This window comes from Perissodus microlepis, chromosome 15, assembly GCF_051167445.1.
Source record: "Perissodus microlepis isolate ML-2025 ecotype Zambia chromosome 15, ASM5116744v1, whole genome shotgun sequence".
NCBI classification, from domain to species: Eukaryota; Metazoa; Chordata; class Actinopteri; order Cichliformes; family Cichlidae; genus Perissodus; species Perissodus microlepis.
Genome location: NC_140475.1, coordinates 22,110,729 through 22,130,132, shown reverse-complemented (window position 1 = coordinate 22,130,132; position 19,404 = coordinate 22,110,729). Strand labels below are relative to the sequence as shown.

At 39.7% G+C, this 19,404-nt stretch overlaps 1 protein-coding gene and 1 non-coding gene across 3 annotated transcripts in view; one reads left to right on the top strand and one right to left on the bottom strand.

Annotated features, from left to right (window-relative positions):
* The first annotated feature begins 77 nt into the window (after positions 1–77).
* vash2 (vasohibin 2) overlaps positions 78–19,404 on the top strand; it is a 35,424-nt gene continuing 16,097 nt past the window's right edge. Inside the window, exons 1-7 of one of the 2 annotated variants that reach the window (XM_084953012.1) lie at positions 78–258; positions 1,321–1,755; positions 13,132–13,220; positions 13,423–13,479; positions 13,816–13,890; positions 18,680–18,917; positions 19,005–19,148. In XM_084953012.1, coding sequence (XP_084809138.1) covers positions 1,435–1,755; positions 13,132–13,220; positions 13,423–13,479; positions 13,816–13,890; positions 18,680–18,917; positions 19,005–19,148 — 924 coding nt within the window. In that variant the 5' untranslated portion in view covers positions 78–258; positions 1,321–1,434. Of the gene's footprint in view, positions 694–1,320; positions 1,756–13,131; positions 13,221–13,422; positions 13,480–13,815; positions 13,891–18,679; positions 18,918–19,004; positions 19,149–19,404 lie in introns of both variants that reach the window. The other variant, XM_084953013.1, reaches the window with a different exon arrangement.
* trnat-ugu (transfer RNA threonine (anticodon UGU)) lies at positions 15,536–15,608 on the bottom strand. The gene has a single exon. It is a non-coding gene; the product is annotated as a tRNA-Thr (tRNA).

Below are 19,404 nucleotides of genomic sequence, written 5' to 3'. Positions count from 1 at the left end.
AGCGAATACTCTCTGACCCGCCTCTCTTTGTTAGCTCGACCAATGAGAAGCTGTTGAGCACTGGCAACCGTAGGGGATACGAGCAACGGACAGATACGGGAGAACAGTGGCCGCTAGTAGGACCGTTTTATCCCCAATGATTTAATCACATCAGAGGGTAAAGAAGCGTTTTTATCACCATGAAATTGGATTTTCTGAGGAGGTAGCTGATATCGAGGTTCCTTGCAGGCTGCTGACAGAGAGAAATGCAGAGACGAGGTAATTTCCCCGTATTGTGGTGGTGGGAGGCAACGGCCCCCGCAGTGTTCCGAGATACAGCGGCAAAGCTAGCAAAAACAGTAGAGGGGAACTTCCTGGACGGCGCTATCAAAATAAAAACATATCCACAGACAAATGATTTGTTTCGTTACGGTTCTGTGCGTAATTACTTTTAACACGTTTTAGAAGCCTTACAGGCAAGCAAATGATGGAGTTGTGAGTGTGCTCTGGTGATTCGCAGTAATCAGTTGTTATAAACGTACTGATTTTATTTTGAAAGGAATCGCGCTCTAATTCCTTCTTAGCAAATGTTAGCTTGTGCTAGCTTGACATATAGCAGAAGAGGTGAAGTTACAAAGCCTTGAACCAAAACAAGACTTTAAAGCCTGTGGTGGACAACGCCGCTTTGTTATGAATGGAACACACCTCGCCTTGGTGAGTGATTTTCAGATCAAATGCCTTTTCAACCGGAAGTCCGATTGTTTATGTGAAATAGAAGCCTTCCTGGAAAACACGATACGGTCAGGATGATAACGGTTGAGATATTTCAGCTGATTCAATCAAAAGAAAAACTTAAGTCGACATTAAGTTGCCTTTGCTCTGTTAAGTTACACATTAGTGAGATTTAATCAATTCATTCCGCAGATTGCTATATTGTGTCGTTGCAAAATAAATACTGTGTATTTCATACTCATGAGTTTATATGACTGCTAATGTGGATTTTTAATGCTCGGAGGGGTTTTTTTTATCAGCTGTTGAGCTACTCTGGAATCAGAAGTTATTATTTATGCATATATTGTTTTTGGTACATTTATTGTTGACTGTTGCTGCATTTTTGGCTTCTTTATCACAATCACCCCTTTTCTTAAATACGGATAACGTTGATTTATTTTTTTTTTGTAACAATTCAGTGGAAAGTACCTGAAAAAATCCCCACTGTGTTATACAAACACTTTTTGTAGTGATCCTTGCTGTGCAGTCATGTACATGTACTGTCGTTTTAAAAAGCATAGTTGAGTTAATGCGTTTTCTTTTTCTTTTTTTCCCCCATTACCACGTTAGACCTTGAAGATCAACATGTGCTTTGCACTGCTCACTAACAAAAAGAAGCTCTTGTAGCTGGAGGAAGATTGCCTGCCCTAACTTTTCCTCCTCCTCCTCTACTTCCTGGGGCCAATGACTGGACCCAACTCCCCAAACCGGACTGGCACCTCTACTGCCAAGCTGAGCAGGCATGGCCGGTCCAAGAGCACCAGCTCGCACTGTCTCCTCCGCTGCAGCACCCAGGAGTCCTCCTCTTTGTCTCCCCCAAAGAACAGCTCGAGATCCCCCGAGGAGGAAGAGGAGAAGGATGGAGGGGTTCTCTTCTACGTTAATCGATCTGGTTTTCCTATCGAGAGTGTCACCTGGGAGAGGATGTGGTCCCATGTGGCGGCCGTGCACCCTGACGGACAGGAGATGGTGGACAGGATACGAAATGCTGCATACCTTCCCAAGGTAAGCCAACTGGCCAAGGGACTAGGCCATCTCTCAGTGCTTTTAAATTCTCTACTGCAACAAATGTCTTTATTAATTAAACTAGATGTTGTGCTTAGACATCTGTTGGTTTGTTTTGATTTGTTACTATCGTTTATGTGTTACAGAAGTGCATGCCATTTTTACTCACCACAGTAGTAAGGTTGGAATTGTTTTTACCTTGTGTGTGTGCATGTCCTACAAAAGCAGGTGTTTGCATGTCTGCCTTTCAACACGAAAGGGTTCAGGTATGCATCTTACACCAAAATGAAGGCCAAGTTTGATAATGCTTTGAGAAGTAACTTGCTCTGAGACAGGTGTGATCCTAGCACTTTATGGACTCTAGTTTTTTATTATTTCATTACACTTAGATGGAGTTTATGGCAGCATTTTGGTGTTCACTGCACCCCAGTTTTTCTTTTGCCTGAGAAAAACTTAAAGGTGTCACTGGTGCACTGGTAAAAACTGTGCAGAGGTTGCATACGTTTTTTTCCATATGATCCAGTTTGTTAGGTTAATTGCTGTTCTTTAAATTGCTGTGGGGTTTTCCATCTCTCTGGCAACTATGATAGACTCCAGCATAAACCTGGTTGCAAAAGAAAACCTGGTTGGCATAGCACAAGACAGTTGAACTATTTTGTCTAATTTTCCTGCTAATTTTCCTTCTTTCTCATAACACCATAGCGTAATATTTTTCAGTTGAGCCAGAGGGCTTTTCAAATGGCATCACTGTGTGTAGTAGTAAAAATATGACAGCTAGATGTGCACCAAGGTTTCTTCACTGTTAATGGACTTTTTGTGAAGGGTTTCACTGAGCCCTCTGAGGTTCCTTGAATCTTCTCATCTCAAAGAAATTCAAAGATCTTCTGAATGTGCTGAATGTACTAGGCTGTCTAGTTTGTAGGGACTATATGATTGCCTGGGTTAGAGATGGGTATGTGGAATAGCCATGTTGGGACATAACTCTGTCCTTACATAACATACTTGGCTGCCACAAGATATATTAAATCATCGAGAGCTTTTTGAATGAACAGATGGATTTTAAAAGCATTATATATAGTATATATTCTATATTATATCCTATCTTGCAATGCACTTACTCGTCATTTTTATTATTGATTAGTATGCTTGGTATTTCCTTAATGAATCAAAGTGAAGCTTTTTAATTGTTTTTCACTTTCTGTCTTGTATGACATGAAATCCTCACGTCTGATTAGCTAAAACACATTTTAATTCTCACATATCCTATCTATAACCAGGCGCATCACTGAGTATAAACTGTTATTCACAGATTCAGTGATTAAAGTTGACTACATTTAATTGACTAATTGTTGCAGTTAGATGAATCTACACTTGTATGGATCATTTGTTAACATTGCAAAGAAATATTTTTAATAAATATATGTATCTGAGTCACTGCATTATAAAAAATACTGTTATCTAGCTGTGTTATCCTTCCTGTTGCTGTGACTGTTCCAACTTTAATGAGGAATTTATGTTTTTATAATGTTAGTCGGGGCGTCAGATAGTGTATCTCCAAGTCGTTGGCATAATGGTCGCCTTAGGTGTTGATGTCAGCCTGTTTTCACAGTCTGTTGTTTCTCGGATACACACTCTCAGGTGTACACACAGACAAATGCATGGCATTACCATGACAACAGTAGTGCTAAATTGAGCCACCATACCTGTCAGTTGAAATTAGTTCTGCATTTTGGATTTGTCACATTGTGTGGGACTCGGTGTCACTTCTGAAACGCGCGCACACACACACACACACACACACACACACACACACACACAGACATACACACACACACACACACACAGGCTTATTATCATAACCTGTTTGTTTGTTAGAAGACTGTTTCGAAAACAATAATAGGGTATGCTTATAGTGGCATTAAGACCCAAGCAGCTCGCCAAGAAAGTGCTGCTCTCAAGGAGATTTTATATATAGATATAGAGGAGATAAGGATATATATATATATATGTATATATATATATATATATATATATATATATATATATATATATATATATATATATATATATATATATATATATATATATCTATATATATATATATATATATATATATCTCTCTCTCTCTCTCTATATATATATATATATATATATATATATATATATATATATATATATATATATATATATATATATATATATATGTATATATATATGTATATATATATGTATATATATATATGTATATATATATATATATATATATATATATATATATATATATATATATATATATATATATATATGTATATATATATATATATGTATGTATATATATATATATGTATGTATATATATATATATGTATGTATATGTATATATATGTATATATATGTATATATATATATATATATATAGAGAGAGAGAGAGAGAGAGAGAGAGAGATATATATAGACATATGGTGGTGGCTAACCAGGACATAGTGGTGGTAGACAAACATGAGAAGACGGCCGTAGTGATCGATGTAGCAGTTCCGAATGACAGCAACATCAGGAAGAAGGAACACGAGAAGCTCGAGAAATACCAAGGGCTCAGAGAAGAGCTCGAGAGGATGTGGAGGGTGAAGGTGACAGTGGTCCCAGTGGTAATCGGAGCACTAGGTGCAGTGACTCCCAAACTAGGCGAGTGGCTCCAGCACATCCCGGGAACAACATCGGAGATCTCTGTCCAGAAGAGCGCAGTCCTAGGAACAGCTAAGATACTGCGCAGGACCCTCAAGCTCCCAGGCCTCTGGTAGAGGACCTGAGCTTGAAGGATTGACCGCCCCCAGGGGCAAGTGGGGAATTTTTAGATATATATATATTTTATATATAGATATAAATAGATATAGATATATATATTATATAAGTATATACAAACACATATTTATCTTTGTCTGTTGCTTCTGAGGCCCCTCAGCCCAGATTTTCCTCATAGTTTCCCGTCAGTAATTTGGATGAATGCTTGTTGTTTTGCAGGCAGAGGTGAAGGGAATCCGGTTGTTGTTTGGCTCTGCTAATTGGCCATGTGGTCATTAGTGACCTGGTTGGCTAGCAATGCCAAACTCACTTACTGTGTTCCAGATACAAGGACAGCATCAGGTTGTGTGTGCACACAAACACACTAAACTGTGCCTTGTATATGTAGAAGTATCTACTTTTGGACAGATTTAGCGTTGCATATTGTAAGACACACTACAACTTGCAGTCTTCAGTGAAGCAATAATTAATACGAAGAAAATGTAAACACATTTTTATGTAAACAATAAGTCTACTTTTTAAAACCTTCAAATTGATGTTTTTTTTTCTTCAGTGTGTCTAATCTAGACTTGCATACATTATGAATCAAGTCTCACAAATAACCTGTTAAATAAAACTGTTTAAAAGTCCGCTGTGTTGGACTACAACTCATAGTCTGTGTTCTTAGTCAACTCGGTGTCATAGCCCATGAACATGATTCCACTTCAAAGGTGGAGTTGGAATCTGTCCCGCCGCAGGTCAAGATCAGACCACCAAAGTCACTAGTGATTCTAAGCGTTATTGAGAGCTTAGGCAAAAATTCACAGGGGGTCACCTTTAACCAGGGATCAGTACCGTTATGTTGCAAAATTGGCTTAACTCAATTCAATCTCATAACAGCCAACAGAGTTCCTCTGCTACCTAAGTTAACCAATGTACTAATATAAAGTTAAGTAATGTTAAGAATCACCACTTAAATCTGATTTACAAATATAATAAAAAAAAAACATCAGCTGTGTAAGTTATACTTCATCTACCATTTTTGTTATTTGTTTCCATGGATTTCGATTCCTATCTCTGTCTATTCTAATGTCTTGTGTTGGTGCTTTATGCAGGTATCTCCATTGTCAGTTGGTTTCCATTATAACTTTGTTGATATGTAACCTGGCCCCGTGGGGCGACCGTGGCTCAGGGGATTGGGAAGCTCCTCTCTAACCGGAAGGTTGCTGCTTCGATCCCCCTGCTCTCTCTGTCCTGGTCGTTGTGTCCTTGGGCAAGACACTTTACCCTACCGCCTACTGGCCAGAGGGGCCGATGGCGCGATATGGCAGCCTCGCTTCTGTCGGTCTGCCCCAGGGCAGCTGTGGCTACAACTGTGGTTTGCCTGCATCAGTGTGTGAATGTGAGAGTGAATGAATAGTAGAATTGTAAAGCGCTTTAGGTGCCTTGAAAAGTGCTATATAAATGCAATCCATTATTGTAACCTGATACTCCTTCTAGTATGTGTATGTGTGTGTGTATCTATAAGGTGTAAAACGGGTGGTTACCACAGATACAGTCACAACTAACCAAGGTGAGTTAACTGTGCTTTGAGGTGGGGAAAGAGAACAAGGAGAAGACATGAGAATGAAAATGGTTTTGCTTCCCTAATAGGACCGACAGTGAAAACCAAAAATGTTTAATTAACTTATTAATTAGCATATTATCGTCATATAGTGTAATCTGAATTTGGTAGTCTCTGTTAATGTGACATTTCTAACAGCTGCTGTTTATAAAATGTAAATTTATAATCTATATAAATTTACATTTTATAAACCATTTGTCTTATGACAGTAAGACAAATGGTGAGAAGAACATCATCAGCCACGATATAACTTTTTAAAATATAGGTCAGTATTACAGTCTATGACCAGAATCCTTGTCACCATTCTCTGTGTCCTCATTAACAGAATACCACAGCACCCAAATAATCCCTCTAATACAATCTGGGTGGTGGATAATCTCTGAATACCAACTGGACTGCCTGAAGGGTTTTTGATGGGGAAACAAAACAAGCAAAAACTCTACAGAGCAAAGATCTGTTTTACAACCAAAGCTTGAAAGAAATGATTTGATTCAGGATATAGTGTCTCCAAAAGTTACAAGCCTTGTAAACTACACCATAATTACAGCCAGTGCTCACTTTGCAATTTTTCCTGAGGGTTTTAAATTTTCACTCATTTTATCTGAAACATTTCGGTAAGCCCTAAAAGCACAGCGTGACAGGTTGAAGCATGAGTCTGTTTTCATGTCCTGCTGTGTGTTCTGTTGTGCTACATCTGAGGCTTGGTTACTGGTCAGTGGAACATGAGCTAAATCTAACTGTACAGATGCTGTCAGTCGAGGGGAAGGATACATTTGTTTTTCATTTCCTTTGCACTCTCTTTCCCCGAAGCACCCAATATCCATGGACCTGGTTTTCTGGGTTAAATCTGGTCGGGTAGTCGTGGCCTCTAAAAAGTCCCAGTCTTTACATGTACACTTGGCTGAACGATGGCAATTAATCTTCTCAGGCTATTACAACAGATTGAATACAGCTTATTTGCAACCATTCACTAAATCACACTAACCAATTTACTTCTGATTAGAGTCTAAAATCAGGTGAAATTTGGTTCCTAAGAGACAACCAGCCATTGTTTCAAAAGTGCAGACATGTTGACTTTTATTTGGTTGTGATTCTTCTGGTTCCTGCTCACTATTTTAAATCACGAGACTTTGACTGCCTTTCTCCTAGCTTTAATTTGTGCTTTATGGACTGGATTTTGGTCCTTACTCTTATACACTTGACTGACTTTAATAAATACTGCACTATAGATTTTAATCTGTTTAGAGAGATGGGTTAATCTTTACTTTACTGATCCCACAAGGGAAATTGTTGTGTTATAGCAGCAGGATAAAGAATAAAATACAATCTACAATAAACAGCATTAAGTAAAAGTCCTCCAGGTACATAGTGAGGGTCTTATACTGTCAGAAAAACAACTTATGTATGCAACAGATTTTTAAAAAAGAAAAGAAAAATTGGGTTAAGTTAAAGAAGAGTAAAATGTACGATTAAGAGAGTAGATAGTAGAGCAAAGTGCATTAATAAATAATATGTGCACTATAAATCTAAGAAACAGCTGTAGAAAGATATAATACAGAAAGCTGAGTTAAGGTGTTGCTCCACAGACAGATATCAGGTTGTTTTTAACCTTTGTCACTGCGAACATATGTTTAGCATCATCATCATGGCCTGCTTACTTAAGTTTCAAAAAAAAACGTGATGAAGCTCAAGCAAGACTTATGGACCAAGGATGAGCTTATCTTGGACTTTTCATCTGTTGCCACCACCCAACCTAAAAACCTTACAGCTCTGCAGTCTTCCTCTTACGTAGGCCAATCCCCTTCCACTCTCAATGATACTGCTCATCTGGTCTGTTTACATCACCAGTGGAGGAGAGCCAGTTGTTTTGGCGAGATGCAAGAGCTCCTGGGTATAGCCAATGTCGTCCGGGCTAAAACCAAACTCAGAATCACATGTCTACTTCATGCAGCTCAGAGCCTCAAGCAGGAAGTCTGCAGGGGTTATATCTTCTGATGCCTGGAGATTTTGTAGCAGTGGTGAAAAGAAAGGGACAGGGGACAGTTTTTGACAGGACAGTAGAGTAAATGGGAAGTCAGAGAGAGAAAACAGGGCAATGAAATGCAAAACGATGGCCCCTGCAGTGACCTGCTCAACCCAATGTAAAATATTAAAAAGCCATAGTGTAATGGCTTTTTTGCTTTACTTTTCTACATCTGGCAAAGTGTTGGTCATCACTTTTTTCAGGGAGGAATTCTTTTAAGGGTAAATGTTTCTCTTCAATGACAATAGGATTTATTTATTTTGGTTGGCCTTAACAGATCACAGTACAACTATAACCTTTTAGCATTGCCCCAGCAGAATGACCTGAGTGACATAACAAGCGACATAACAACAAGAAAGCAGGAAAAAATCTGCAGCTGACAGATTCCCAAAATGATATTATTTTTGTGGGATAGTTTAGCGAATATGACCTGTTATATATATTAGGGCTGCCACAAACGATTATTTTGATAGTCGACTAGTCACCGATTATTTTTGCGATTAGTCGACTAATCAGATCATGCATCCATTGAGCGTCAAACCTACAGCTTATTGCACCAGCATGCATCTGTTCTTATATAACTATCATTAGCTTACAGCTTTAAGTGTTTTAGGTATGTGCTAACTAAAAATAAAGACAAGATGATTGTTTAATTTTTAATGAAATTTGCAGATTGTTTCGGTGAAGTTTAATAAACTCAGCCGTCTACTCCTTGCTATTTAAAATATAACGGGACCCCGGAGTATATTCTCGAGCATCTCACACTTCTGATAGTCAGTTGTCTGCTTGATGTTTACTCAGCTGTGTAAAAACTATAACTTGAATCTCAGCCAAACTGATTTACTCAGGAACAAATAAAATACTGAAAAAAGCCAAACAATAACATTTTAAGTTATCTTAGTGACTTATATATCATGTTTAACCTGGGTAGCGAAAGACAGCGGTGGGTTTGAAAATGATGTGCCGGGAGTCCGGTGTTCTCACGGGCTCTAGTGAGCCTTGAACCCGGGCTAGGTATCGAGCTGGTGGGTAACAGACGTCTCCGAAAACGTTGGAGCGCTTTTGAAAATATGAGATGTCTTGATAAGCTGAGCAGATATTTGAAGTTTACACAGCTACATTCTCGCCTGAAAATATGTTAAACGTTTATTTTGTGACCCAGAAAGAATAATAAGAGTAAAATTAAAACTAACTAGCCGCCGCCATTGTTGGAAACTACGCAGGGCCGCGCTATGAATTCTGGGACACTGCTTCTTCTTCTTCAGGGTTTAATGGTTGGCATCCTTGTACATGCAGTGCTGCCATCTTCTGTTTCAATCCGTTATTACACTCTTAAATCCTACTACTTATTCCTGCGTCTTTTGGGATCTTACAAAGCTTCAAACGACGCGTCGACTATTAAATTGGTCGTCGACGATTTTGATAGTCGACGTAATCGTGACTACTCGACTAATCGTGGGAGCCCTAATATATATCAGGGTCCAGAGTAAAACAGTGCTGCTGAATTACAGACATCCCTATGTGTGTAATTCAAGTAGAAATGTTTTGGCTCGGACGTTAATACATATGGACGCCTGCCAACAAGGATTACTGCAGACAGATGTGCTCTGAGGCAAAGAATTACAGAGAGCAGCAGTAATCTTCAAGAAGGTTCAAGGTTCTTTATTCATCACATGCATAGTTATACAGGTATAACACACAGTGAAATGTAACCTGACTTGTGCAAAAGGGAGGGGGGGGGAGAACATTATATATAATATATACATTAGGTGACTGTGTGTGTGCATCAGATTCGAATCACAGATAGCAAAGTTGCTTTTATTTTAAAATTTAATTAATATGACCATAAACTGAAACTCTGTGTGTGTGTGTGTGTGTGTGTGTGTGTGCGTGTGTGCGTGTGTGTGTGTGTGCGTGTGTGCGTGCTTATCATAGTCTTGCAGCAGATACAAGCCACAGTTAAGTACTGCTGTCTGCAGTGAACTAGTGGAAGCCTTCAGGGAATGCTGTCATTACTTTTCATACAAATGAAAAAAGGAAGTCTTATGCTGAGGATTAATCATTGGTGTCTCAGCTGTCTTTTTTGCACACACGCTCAAAGAAAAAGGCATTCCTTGGGATGTCCCGCTCTAAAGATAACTTGACAACAGGAAATTTGATCGGTCTCTCTCCCTCTCTCTGTCCTGCTTATTTGTTTTGAATATTTCATCACACAGAGCAAAAGTGCTTTAAAGGTTGTAGAGGACACAGCTATCTGTAGTATCTGTCACCTTAGTATTACCCAGCATACATTAAAGACAAAAACACTCATCTGTTTATTTATACTCCCAAAAAGCTTGGATAGATAAGGCATGGAATTGTAAATAAATTTACATGTCTTGCTCAGCTTTAATAATTTGTTAACAACAGCTGAGCCTGTTCTTAAAACTAGTTATAAAATTAGTTTGACTCTTGGCAATTATTCTGCAGTTCTCTTACTATTTTCCACCTCCTTTTCTTTCTTATACTGCCTTTTACTGCTCATCCCCCATTTCCATCAAACAATTTAAAATTCAAAAACCAGGACAGTCATACTGTCCCAGTCGCTTTGTATTTTGTCTGTGCTGCTGGATGGGATATGTTAGTCCTTGAGACCCAGCAGAGGGGAGACGGATACAGATGATGTTTAGACCTGGTGGATGTAAAGCTGGCTCTGGACTGTAGAGGTGGAGGAAAAAGCATGTTGGTGAAGATACAGAAGGAGGACAAAGTGACATATGAGAAGAGGGAGAAAAACGGGGGGCGTTACAGAAAGGGGGAAAAAGATGATAGATACGAATATAATGGGAAAGAAAGGGCAAAAGAAGAGTAGAGTAGAGATGACTATAAAAACATAACAAAAGGATGGTTGGAGAAGAAAGAGGAAAAGGGACAAGATTACAGAGGAGGGAGGAAAACAGGAAAGGAACCAGTGACAGATTAATTATCAGTGTTAACTGTGGCTCTGAACTGATGCTCTCCAAGCTGAACTCTTAATAGACAGGGGGAAGGCTACTGGATCCTGACACTGTGTTGCTGTCTACAGTATATTATAGTTAATAAGAGTGTGCTGCATATTGTACATATATGTCCAATGTGATTGCTTAACGCACGCTTCACAAGGACATTAAGCTGTGCAAGTCACCATCATCCTTTTACTGTAGCAGAAAGGAGAGAGGGGAGGATGATAACGGAGAGATCAGCACTCATCTCACTCCCTGACCCAGACAAAAGCCGCTTTAGTGTGTTTGTGCGCGCGCACGTGTTTGTGTGTGTGTCGGCTGCTGTAGCCACTCCATAACGCCTTAGTGAGGATTTCACTACATGAGAGATTATGTGGTAGTAAAACCTGCTATTTACTGGTTTGGGCCAGCTGGCAGACTGATTTATGGGCTGAATGACTTTTGACTTGCCTAATAACTGTACGAGTGGCCAGTTGGCTGATTATTTTATTTGCTCTGTGACTTACTGTCTGACAGGTTGCCTGGCTGGCTTGGCGTCTGCTTTAAAGTCGATTTGACTTTTTTGTCTCTATGGAAACACAAGTTAATTGGCAACCATTTAAGCTAGATTTAATAGATTTCAATTTAAATTGATCCTTGTCAGATATTAGTTTAAACATATGTTTGTAGCCTGTATACTGCAGCAGTACTGTACTGAGTAGGATCAGGCTAACTGTCAAAATTGTCAAACCATCGTAGATTATGGACAAACCAAGGGACCTAGATGAAACGGTCAGATGTAGGATAGCATCAGCTCAGTTTCACTGAGGCTACACTGGCCCAAACATAAATACACTAAAGTGTGTATGTGAATTTTAACTGCATGTTCCACATAACATATCACATAAACCCTTGAACCAGTCCAAAGTTAATCACCTTTGATCATTTCAATTTAGTTGTGTCATATAGCTTAGCCTTCTACCAAGAAGCTGGCTGCACATAGAAATGAAATTAGCATTTCTATCATTTTAAGTTTGGGCTCAAAAAAACATATAATGCTGCAATTTTATAAATATGTTTTGGGTTACAGTGTGACTCTGTTTGTTGTGACAGCATTAGTGATTAAATTAGAAATGTGTCTGTTTATCATACATGAACGAGGCCAACAACTGAAGCGTGTAGGTGAAATACCTCCTGTGGGACTGTAAAACAAACCTTTCTGACTTCCTTCTTTTTAAATCTTTCTTTATGGAAACGAAAGACAAGCGACCGAAAACACTGTAACATGCAGAGCTGTGTCACCATGTTGTTCTGTTGTCCTCCTTCTCACTTCCCTTTTTATGCTGTCAATAAAGAATGGAGCAAAACCCACAGGAAATGATAGGCCTTGTGCTATGGTTCACCCTTCCTGCACACAAACACGCGCAAACACACACACACACACACATATGTACATCACGCAGGCTGCCTGTGTATGAGGAAGCTTCAGTCTGTATTTCAGCCTGACTCACCCTCTCTTGGTGTGGTCGCGTCCGTTCATGTATCCACACTTGCAGCCGCTGTTTCCTCTTTGTAGTGGTTCTTGTTGAGGTGAAACAGCTGCCAAAGCAGCAGTGGGAGTTCATTTTCACCACATGTTGCTGTTCACCATGTGGGTGTCTGTGGGCGTAGAGGTGGTGCAGAGCACATGACCCTAATATCTTGAGTTAGAGACTTGCTCATGTTGTGTGTCAGACATGCACTGCACTCGAGTATAAAGAGAGGTAAGTTTCTAATGAGGTGTTTGTTGTTTAAAAATAAAGAAGACTGGTTTAAGGAACAGCGGTGTGTGTCAGCTGTATGAGATGCAATGAGTCACAGCACATTAGGAATGCAGGGGTTTTTTAAAGATGGCGGAAGGTGGTTTGGGGGCTCTGAGTGTTACCACATGTCGACTTACTGAAAATGATGTGGAAAAAATATCTCTAATGCTCTCTCTTTTTCTCTTTCCAGCATCCAATTCCCTCAATTCCAACTTTCAAGCCGTCCATGTCTGTCCCAGACTGGCTGTTGGCCGTCCAGAACTTCATGAAGGCTCTGCAGTATCCTTTATCACAAGCACGACAGGGAGGACAGTATAAGCTTTTATCTGTCAGGTGAAGCTAGTCCTGCTTGTGCCTCACATCATTGGATGCTCTTATAGACTTTAAGTGATCAAAACACCATAATCACTTCTGTCAATAGGAGTTGAGGCACAGGACTGAAGTGTTGTAAAGTCGCTGTTGTCCCTGACATTTCCATCAGATATAACCACACAGGAACTCAGTTCTTTGAAATCAAGAAGAGCCGTCCACTGTGTGGGTAAGTGAACTGCAGCTTTGGCAACTACATGTAATTACTGTGACTCAATCACAGTAATATAAACAGAACTGTCCTGTTATCACCCTTTTGTCATCATCTTTACTGATTGGATGAAAAGCTGGCTTGAATAGGAAGAAACAGCTAAGTTCACCACAAGGAGGAAGAACACTGAGGAAAAAAACAGAATTGATTACTTGATTATGACTTTGGGATGTAACATTACCACAGTGCCTAATTCATGTGTCTAATTCAATGCTGTCTCTGTGCAAGGTGTATTGCTTCCAACCCTTCCCTTTCCTTCCTCTTCCTCATCTCATCATCTTCCTCCCCATTCAGATTAATGGAGACAGCAAGAGAGATGATCAGGGAGTCTTTACCAATCAAATGCCTCGAGGCCGTCATCTTGGGAATGTATCCTTTCCTGTATATACACACACACACACGCACACACTAAGCAGAGGGCCAAAAGGTCATTTTGTTATCTGTGGGTGAAATCAATAAGACATGCTGCTGTAATATCCTAATGCTCCCCACCATTGCCACTCTTTCCAGCGCTTGCCGTGTTGCTTGGCAACAAGCCCACTTCAAAGTTTAACCGACCCCCCCCAATACTCACCAGCTTAGTATCATCCAGCAGAGCTTAAATTTTAAAGCAGTAGTGCTTTATTTTTGCAACTCCTTCTCTATTTCGATTTGAGAAAGTGTTTTTTCAATTCCTTGAAAACATGTTTGCTTATGGCAAAATTAGAATCTGAACTCGTTCTTCATCATTGTTCTAAAAGGAAATGTTTGTCTTGACTATTTACCACAAGTGATTTGCCAGTTGTTTTTTTGTTGTTGTTGTTTTCGATATGCTGAACTGTAATGCTTTTCCATGCACTAAACTCCAAATAAAGCCATGCAGAGGTGCTTAAAAACTGCAGTTACTCTAGTGGCCACTTGGTTCCAAAGGCCAGTTGACACCCAAATGGCCATCTTCACAGAAATACACTTGTACTGAGTATGTGTGTCATTTTGAAGAAAATGTTATAAAGTGATTTTATTTTTAAATGGTAAATTCACTAACGCGCTGACCCCAACAGCGTAATTCAGCCTCATTCAGCTGTTAAACCATCCTTGATTTAGAGTTATTGTTTAAAATGACTGTTGTAGCAAATGTGCTGCTTCTGTTTTGTTTCATTGATTATGTTTATCAGACCAAAGTAACATGTCAAAAGTAACATTTTTCCATATTGAAAAAATATATTACAAGCTTTAACCATTAAACTGAAAGATACAAAGTATTATTTGATCTATCAGCAGATGTTGAACAGTGGCGGTTTGGATGGTCCTGTGTTTAAATCCAGTCTGGGGCCTTTCTGTATGGCCTTTCCAGTGTATACCCCACCTGTTGCCCCAAGAGAGCTTGGATATGCTTCATCCCTTATCCTGAATTAGATAAGCAGAGGAAAAAGGGATGGATGATTTGTCAGAAGTTGAATTCTTTTTGAATTTCGGTCCACACTTTATAAAGCCTACCACATTGCATTGCAACATTTGATTGATTGGATTTGCACACCTGTGAAATAATGGCTTAGTTTGCAAAACAAAATATATTAAAATTGTTTCAGTGCAACCAAATACTTTTCAAATACAAGCAGCAGGTCAGGAAACTAGGACTTTTGAGTGTCACCAGATGAGAGATTTCTCTCCCCGTCTGTGAACTGATGGTCCAGTTTCGCATGTGCTAGTTTCATATTTGCTTTCCTCAAGGGCTGTGAGGGTGACAGCTGACAGTGACTTTAATTGAGACTGGCTTTAGGGAGAGAGAGAAATGGAGGGGATGGTAGGAGCTCTGGGGGGCGGGGGGTCACCATAGGACAGGAGAATTTATAAGACAGTGGCAGTTTTTGTTTTTTTGTTTGTTTTGTTTTTCCATTTGCTGCATGCCCTTTAAAGAACCCCACAGTGACATTCAGAGCTATAAGAGACAGTAATTGTGTGGTTTCACCTTTGGTTGTGTTATGAGGTCAGGACAGATAAATATAATTTAAGCGGGAGGAAAAGAAAAGTTCTCAGGCCCCAGCGAGAATTGAACTCGCGACCCCTGGTTTACAAGACCAGTGCTCTAACCACTGAGCTATGAGGCCTCACCTGTTGACCACAGTGGTTTACGTGTAATTTGAATGTCAACCAAGGCCACACCAATTAATAGACACACCTTCCTTGGATTCCAGCTATTGTTATGCTAATGCATAACCAACCTAACCAGTTGATTTTGAAATGACTTAACGCAATGGATCATCAGTATTAAATAATGTCCTAAATAATATCATCACACATAAAATACAGTGACTTAAAAGACATAAAAATCTGTATGGATCATTGTGAAACAAGAATGACCCAGTGTCATTCACACACATTTACCTGCAACGTTAACCTACCTGGTAACTCAATCAAAACACTTCATTTGTGAGAAAGAGTCACGCTGTGAGAAGTAGTGGAAAGCCACTGTACATGGGTAGCCACTGTTGTAGTCTGTAATGGTGGGGGCTGTCTGTCTGGGTTTAGTCTGCTTCTGGTTCTCTGTTCTTCCACGTTATCAGTGATCTGAAATCTCTCCAGGATATGCAGGGTTTATCTTGGGTCCAACCAGCTCTGTGTGTGTGCATGCATGTGTTTGCGTGCATGCATGTATACGTGTGTGTGTGTGTGTGTGTGTGTGTGTGTGACATGTCCCATTGTATTAGCCATCACTGACTGGTGCTTTGCAGAGTAAGGCTAGAGCACAAAGCAGCCTCCACTTGAATCCTAGTGTAAAACTCAGTTGTTTATAAATATCAAAATAATCCAGCAAAATCTGCCATTATACAATATATAAACACAGCGTGAAGCATGTAATACATATATAAGGTTTTACTGTTTTAAAATAAGGAAAGACCACAAAGCTGGAAGTATCCTAGTATATCCTTGATTAAAGGAAAAAATGTATGTAAAGGGAATTTTATGCTTCTTCTAAAATATTATCTTTAATCTTTGCACTGACATAGAAACTTGAGGAAGGGAGGGTAGAGGATTGGAGAGGAAAAGGATGCAAAAGGTAAGAGGAACAGTGGGAGAGTTAATCAGAACATTGTTGCTGCATTGAATTTATATTTATTTATATTTATTATTAAGTTTTTTCAGTTACCTCTGCTTTTCAGAAACAGAACAAGTATGGATTTCTGTTGCATTAGGGCATGCCTGTTGGGCAGAGAAACTAATCCACAGAGGTTTGTTTTAATTTTTGCTTTAGAATTGACAGATGGATGAGTAGTGTGAGGTAGTGATAGGTGCTCTTGTAGTCGCAGTCTCAGTCAGGGAGCTACTGCTAGCAGTGTCGCATGTCCTCTGGCACAGGAAGGAATCACAATAAAATATGACACTCATAAAAGCTTCTTACTAATGAACATGTTTAAATATTTTTATGATATTTGTTATTAGAATAGGATAAGACAATCATCAACCCTGATTTAAAATATCTCTTGTCAGAACTATTGTGGTTTAGATTAATTTTGTGACAGTCGGTTATATCAGGATACCCAGGATCAGTTTTTGGGGGCTTCTTGAGCTTCATTGGTAATCAGTAAATACAGTAAAAACAGTAAATATTCAAAGAATCAAAGATAGTGACTGTGCTGTGATTTGATATCCATTTACATGATTGCAAATAAAAAAAAAAAAGACAACTAGAGCGGGACGATAGAAAGAGCTGCCCTCTGACTGATCTAATCAACAGTGCAGAGAGAGAGCTCTGTTCTGTGCCAGGAAGGCAAGATCATTCTTAACACATTTAACTCTATTTTGACTGTGCTATTAATTGATTAAGTTATTTTGTTAAGGGGAATAATGCAGGTGGTATGTTTGCGCACAAATAAAACCTATGTGTGACCGTCCAAGCATTCATCCCAAGGTTTAGTCACTTGGGCAGCACGCTGACTGTGGAAGTTCAGTGGTTTCTTTACTTGACTGTCCAGCCAACCCTGTTTAGATCCGTGTTCTACTTTAAAACCACAAACTCCCCCACACAGCCAGAGAGACACATTGAAATACATTGGTATGTGCATGTCATCAGTGGTCTGCTTTGTGAATATTTAATGAAAACACAGCAGTGCTGTGGCATCCACGCTGGTGAAGTGACAGACATGTGTTCTAACCAATGGCAGACTTCCATCCATGGGCAGAATAGAGCAGATGGCTGGCTACTGGCCCACAAAGACATCTTCCAAGTTTCTCTGTTGCTGTATGGTAGAACAGATTGCTACAGTTGGATGCATGTAGCATGAAGATGTGCAGTACACAGGATGAGATCTGTCTAAATATAGATTCAATAATTTACTGAAAATCTGATCTTTTGGATGCATTTCCTTCTAATAGCGAGTAGCTATAAATCTTTGTGATTGCAAAAACAGAACTAATATATAGAATTCAATTGGAAAATCAACCTCAATCACTTGATTTGTCACCTCAGTAAAAACCTTCCTCATCAGTATTAATAGCCAGTCTTGAGTTTGACCTAATACAGCATGAAGCTTAGTTTCTAAGTTAAATAGGTGATAAAGAAGGGTGTGTTTTGGGGCGTGGCCTAAAACAGGACTGACATGTCTTTATGGTATGAACATGCAGTCGAATCCTGCCTTCATTTGTGACGTCTTGGTGAGTCATGACACAGGGCATGGCCCGGTGTGTCTCCCCTCCACCAAGTTGACAGGACAACAGTCACTAGGATCAGCAGACATATGATCTGATGTGTATGTGTGTGTTATCGTGTCCTCTGTACCAGACAGATCATATCTCTCTGCCCCTGTTTTCCTTGTTGAATAAATGTAAAAACATCAGTGAACCTGACAGATTCAGTAAGACCGAAGGAGCTGCACAAACTCTCATGAGCACACAAACTGTGTTCAGAAGACATTATTTACCCAGTGACATTTTCATACTATAGGCCTTCTGAGAGTCAGACTGAATCTCATTTCAAACAACTCAAGCTGCTTTGCTTCCTCTGCTGTGACAAATTCAAACAAATACACTTTCACTCTCAGGTGTGTACTCAAAGGTAAATAATTTTTGAGCAGTTCCAGAGGTGCAATAAAAGCACAGCAGACATTTATTTTACCCCAATAATATTTTTACACCACAAAAAAACTTCCAGATCTTTCCTTAATCCTGCGGTGTTGATCAGCTACCTGACCAATGGGCTGACGTCTCTCGAGCGTTTCCCCATCAGCTTTAAGACCCAGTTTTCGGGTCACTGCTTTCACCATGTTGTGCTGGGCGTCTATTACAATGGCCGGTATGGGTCGCTAGGTATGAGCCGCCGCCAGGACCTGATGGACAAACCACTCACCCATCGGACTCTCGGAGAACTGGTGGCTGAATTTGAAAACTCCTACAAGAGATACCAGCACACACTAAAGAAGGTAAAGGAAGAAGATAAAGGGTGTGGGAAATAAATGCAGTCCAAGAGTTAATGAAGAACCTTTAAACACATTTTCTGTTTCTACCAGGTAAAGATTGGTTTGTACGTGCCTCACGACCCACATGTCTTCCAGCCAATTGAATGGAAGCATTTGGTGCTGAACCTGGCCTGTTTGGGAGCTCAGGAGATGAAAAAAGAGCTAGAGAAACATGGGCGGGACATGAGGATGAAGGTACATATTGTGTATTCACATACAGATATGCTCCAGGGTATTTTTCTCTGTACACTTAATTTGCTTTTGTGCCACAGCTCTGTTATGGGAATTTGCTGCCCTGGGCAGTACATGAAAAAGCAATCATCAATGGCAATATATATGTTATCGATTAAATCAGAAACGGCATGAAAAAGAAGAACTGGGGTGATGGTGGGTTGCACAGTGGCTTGCAGATTCATAGCAAATGCAGGTCGGGTAAAGCTACTGTGGCTCA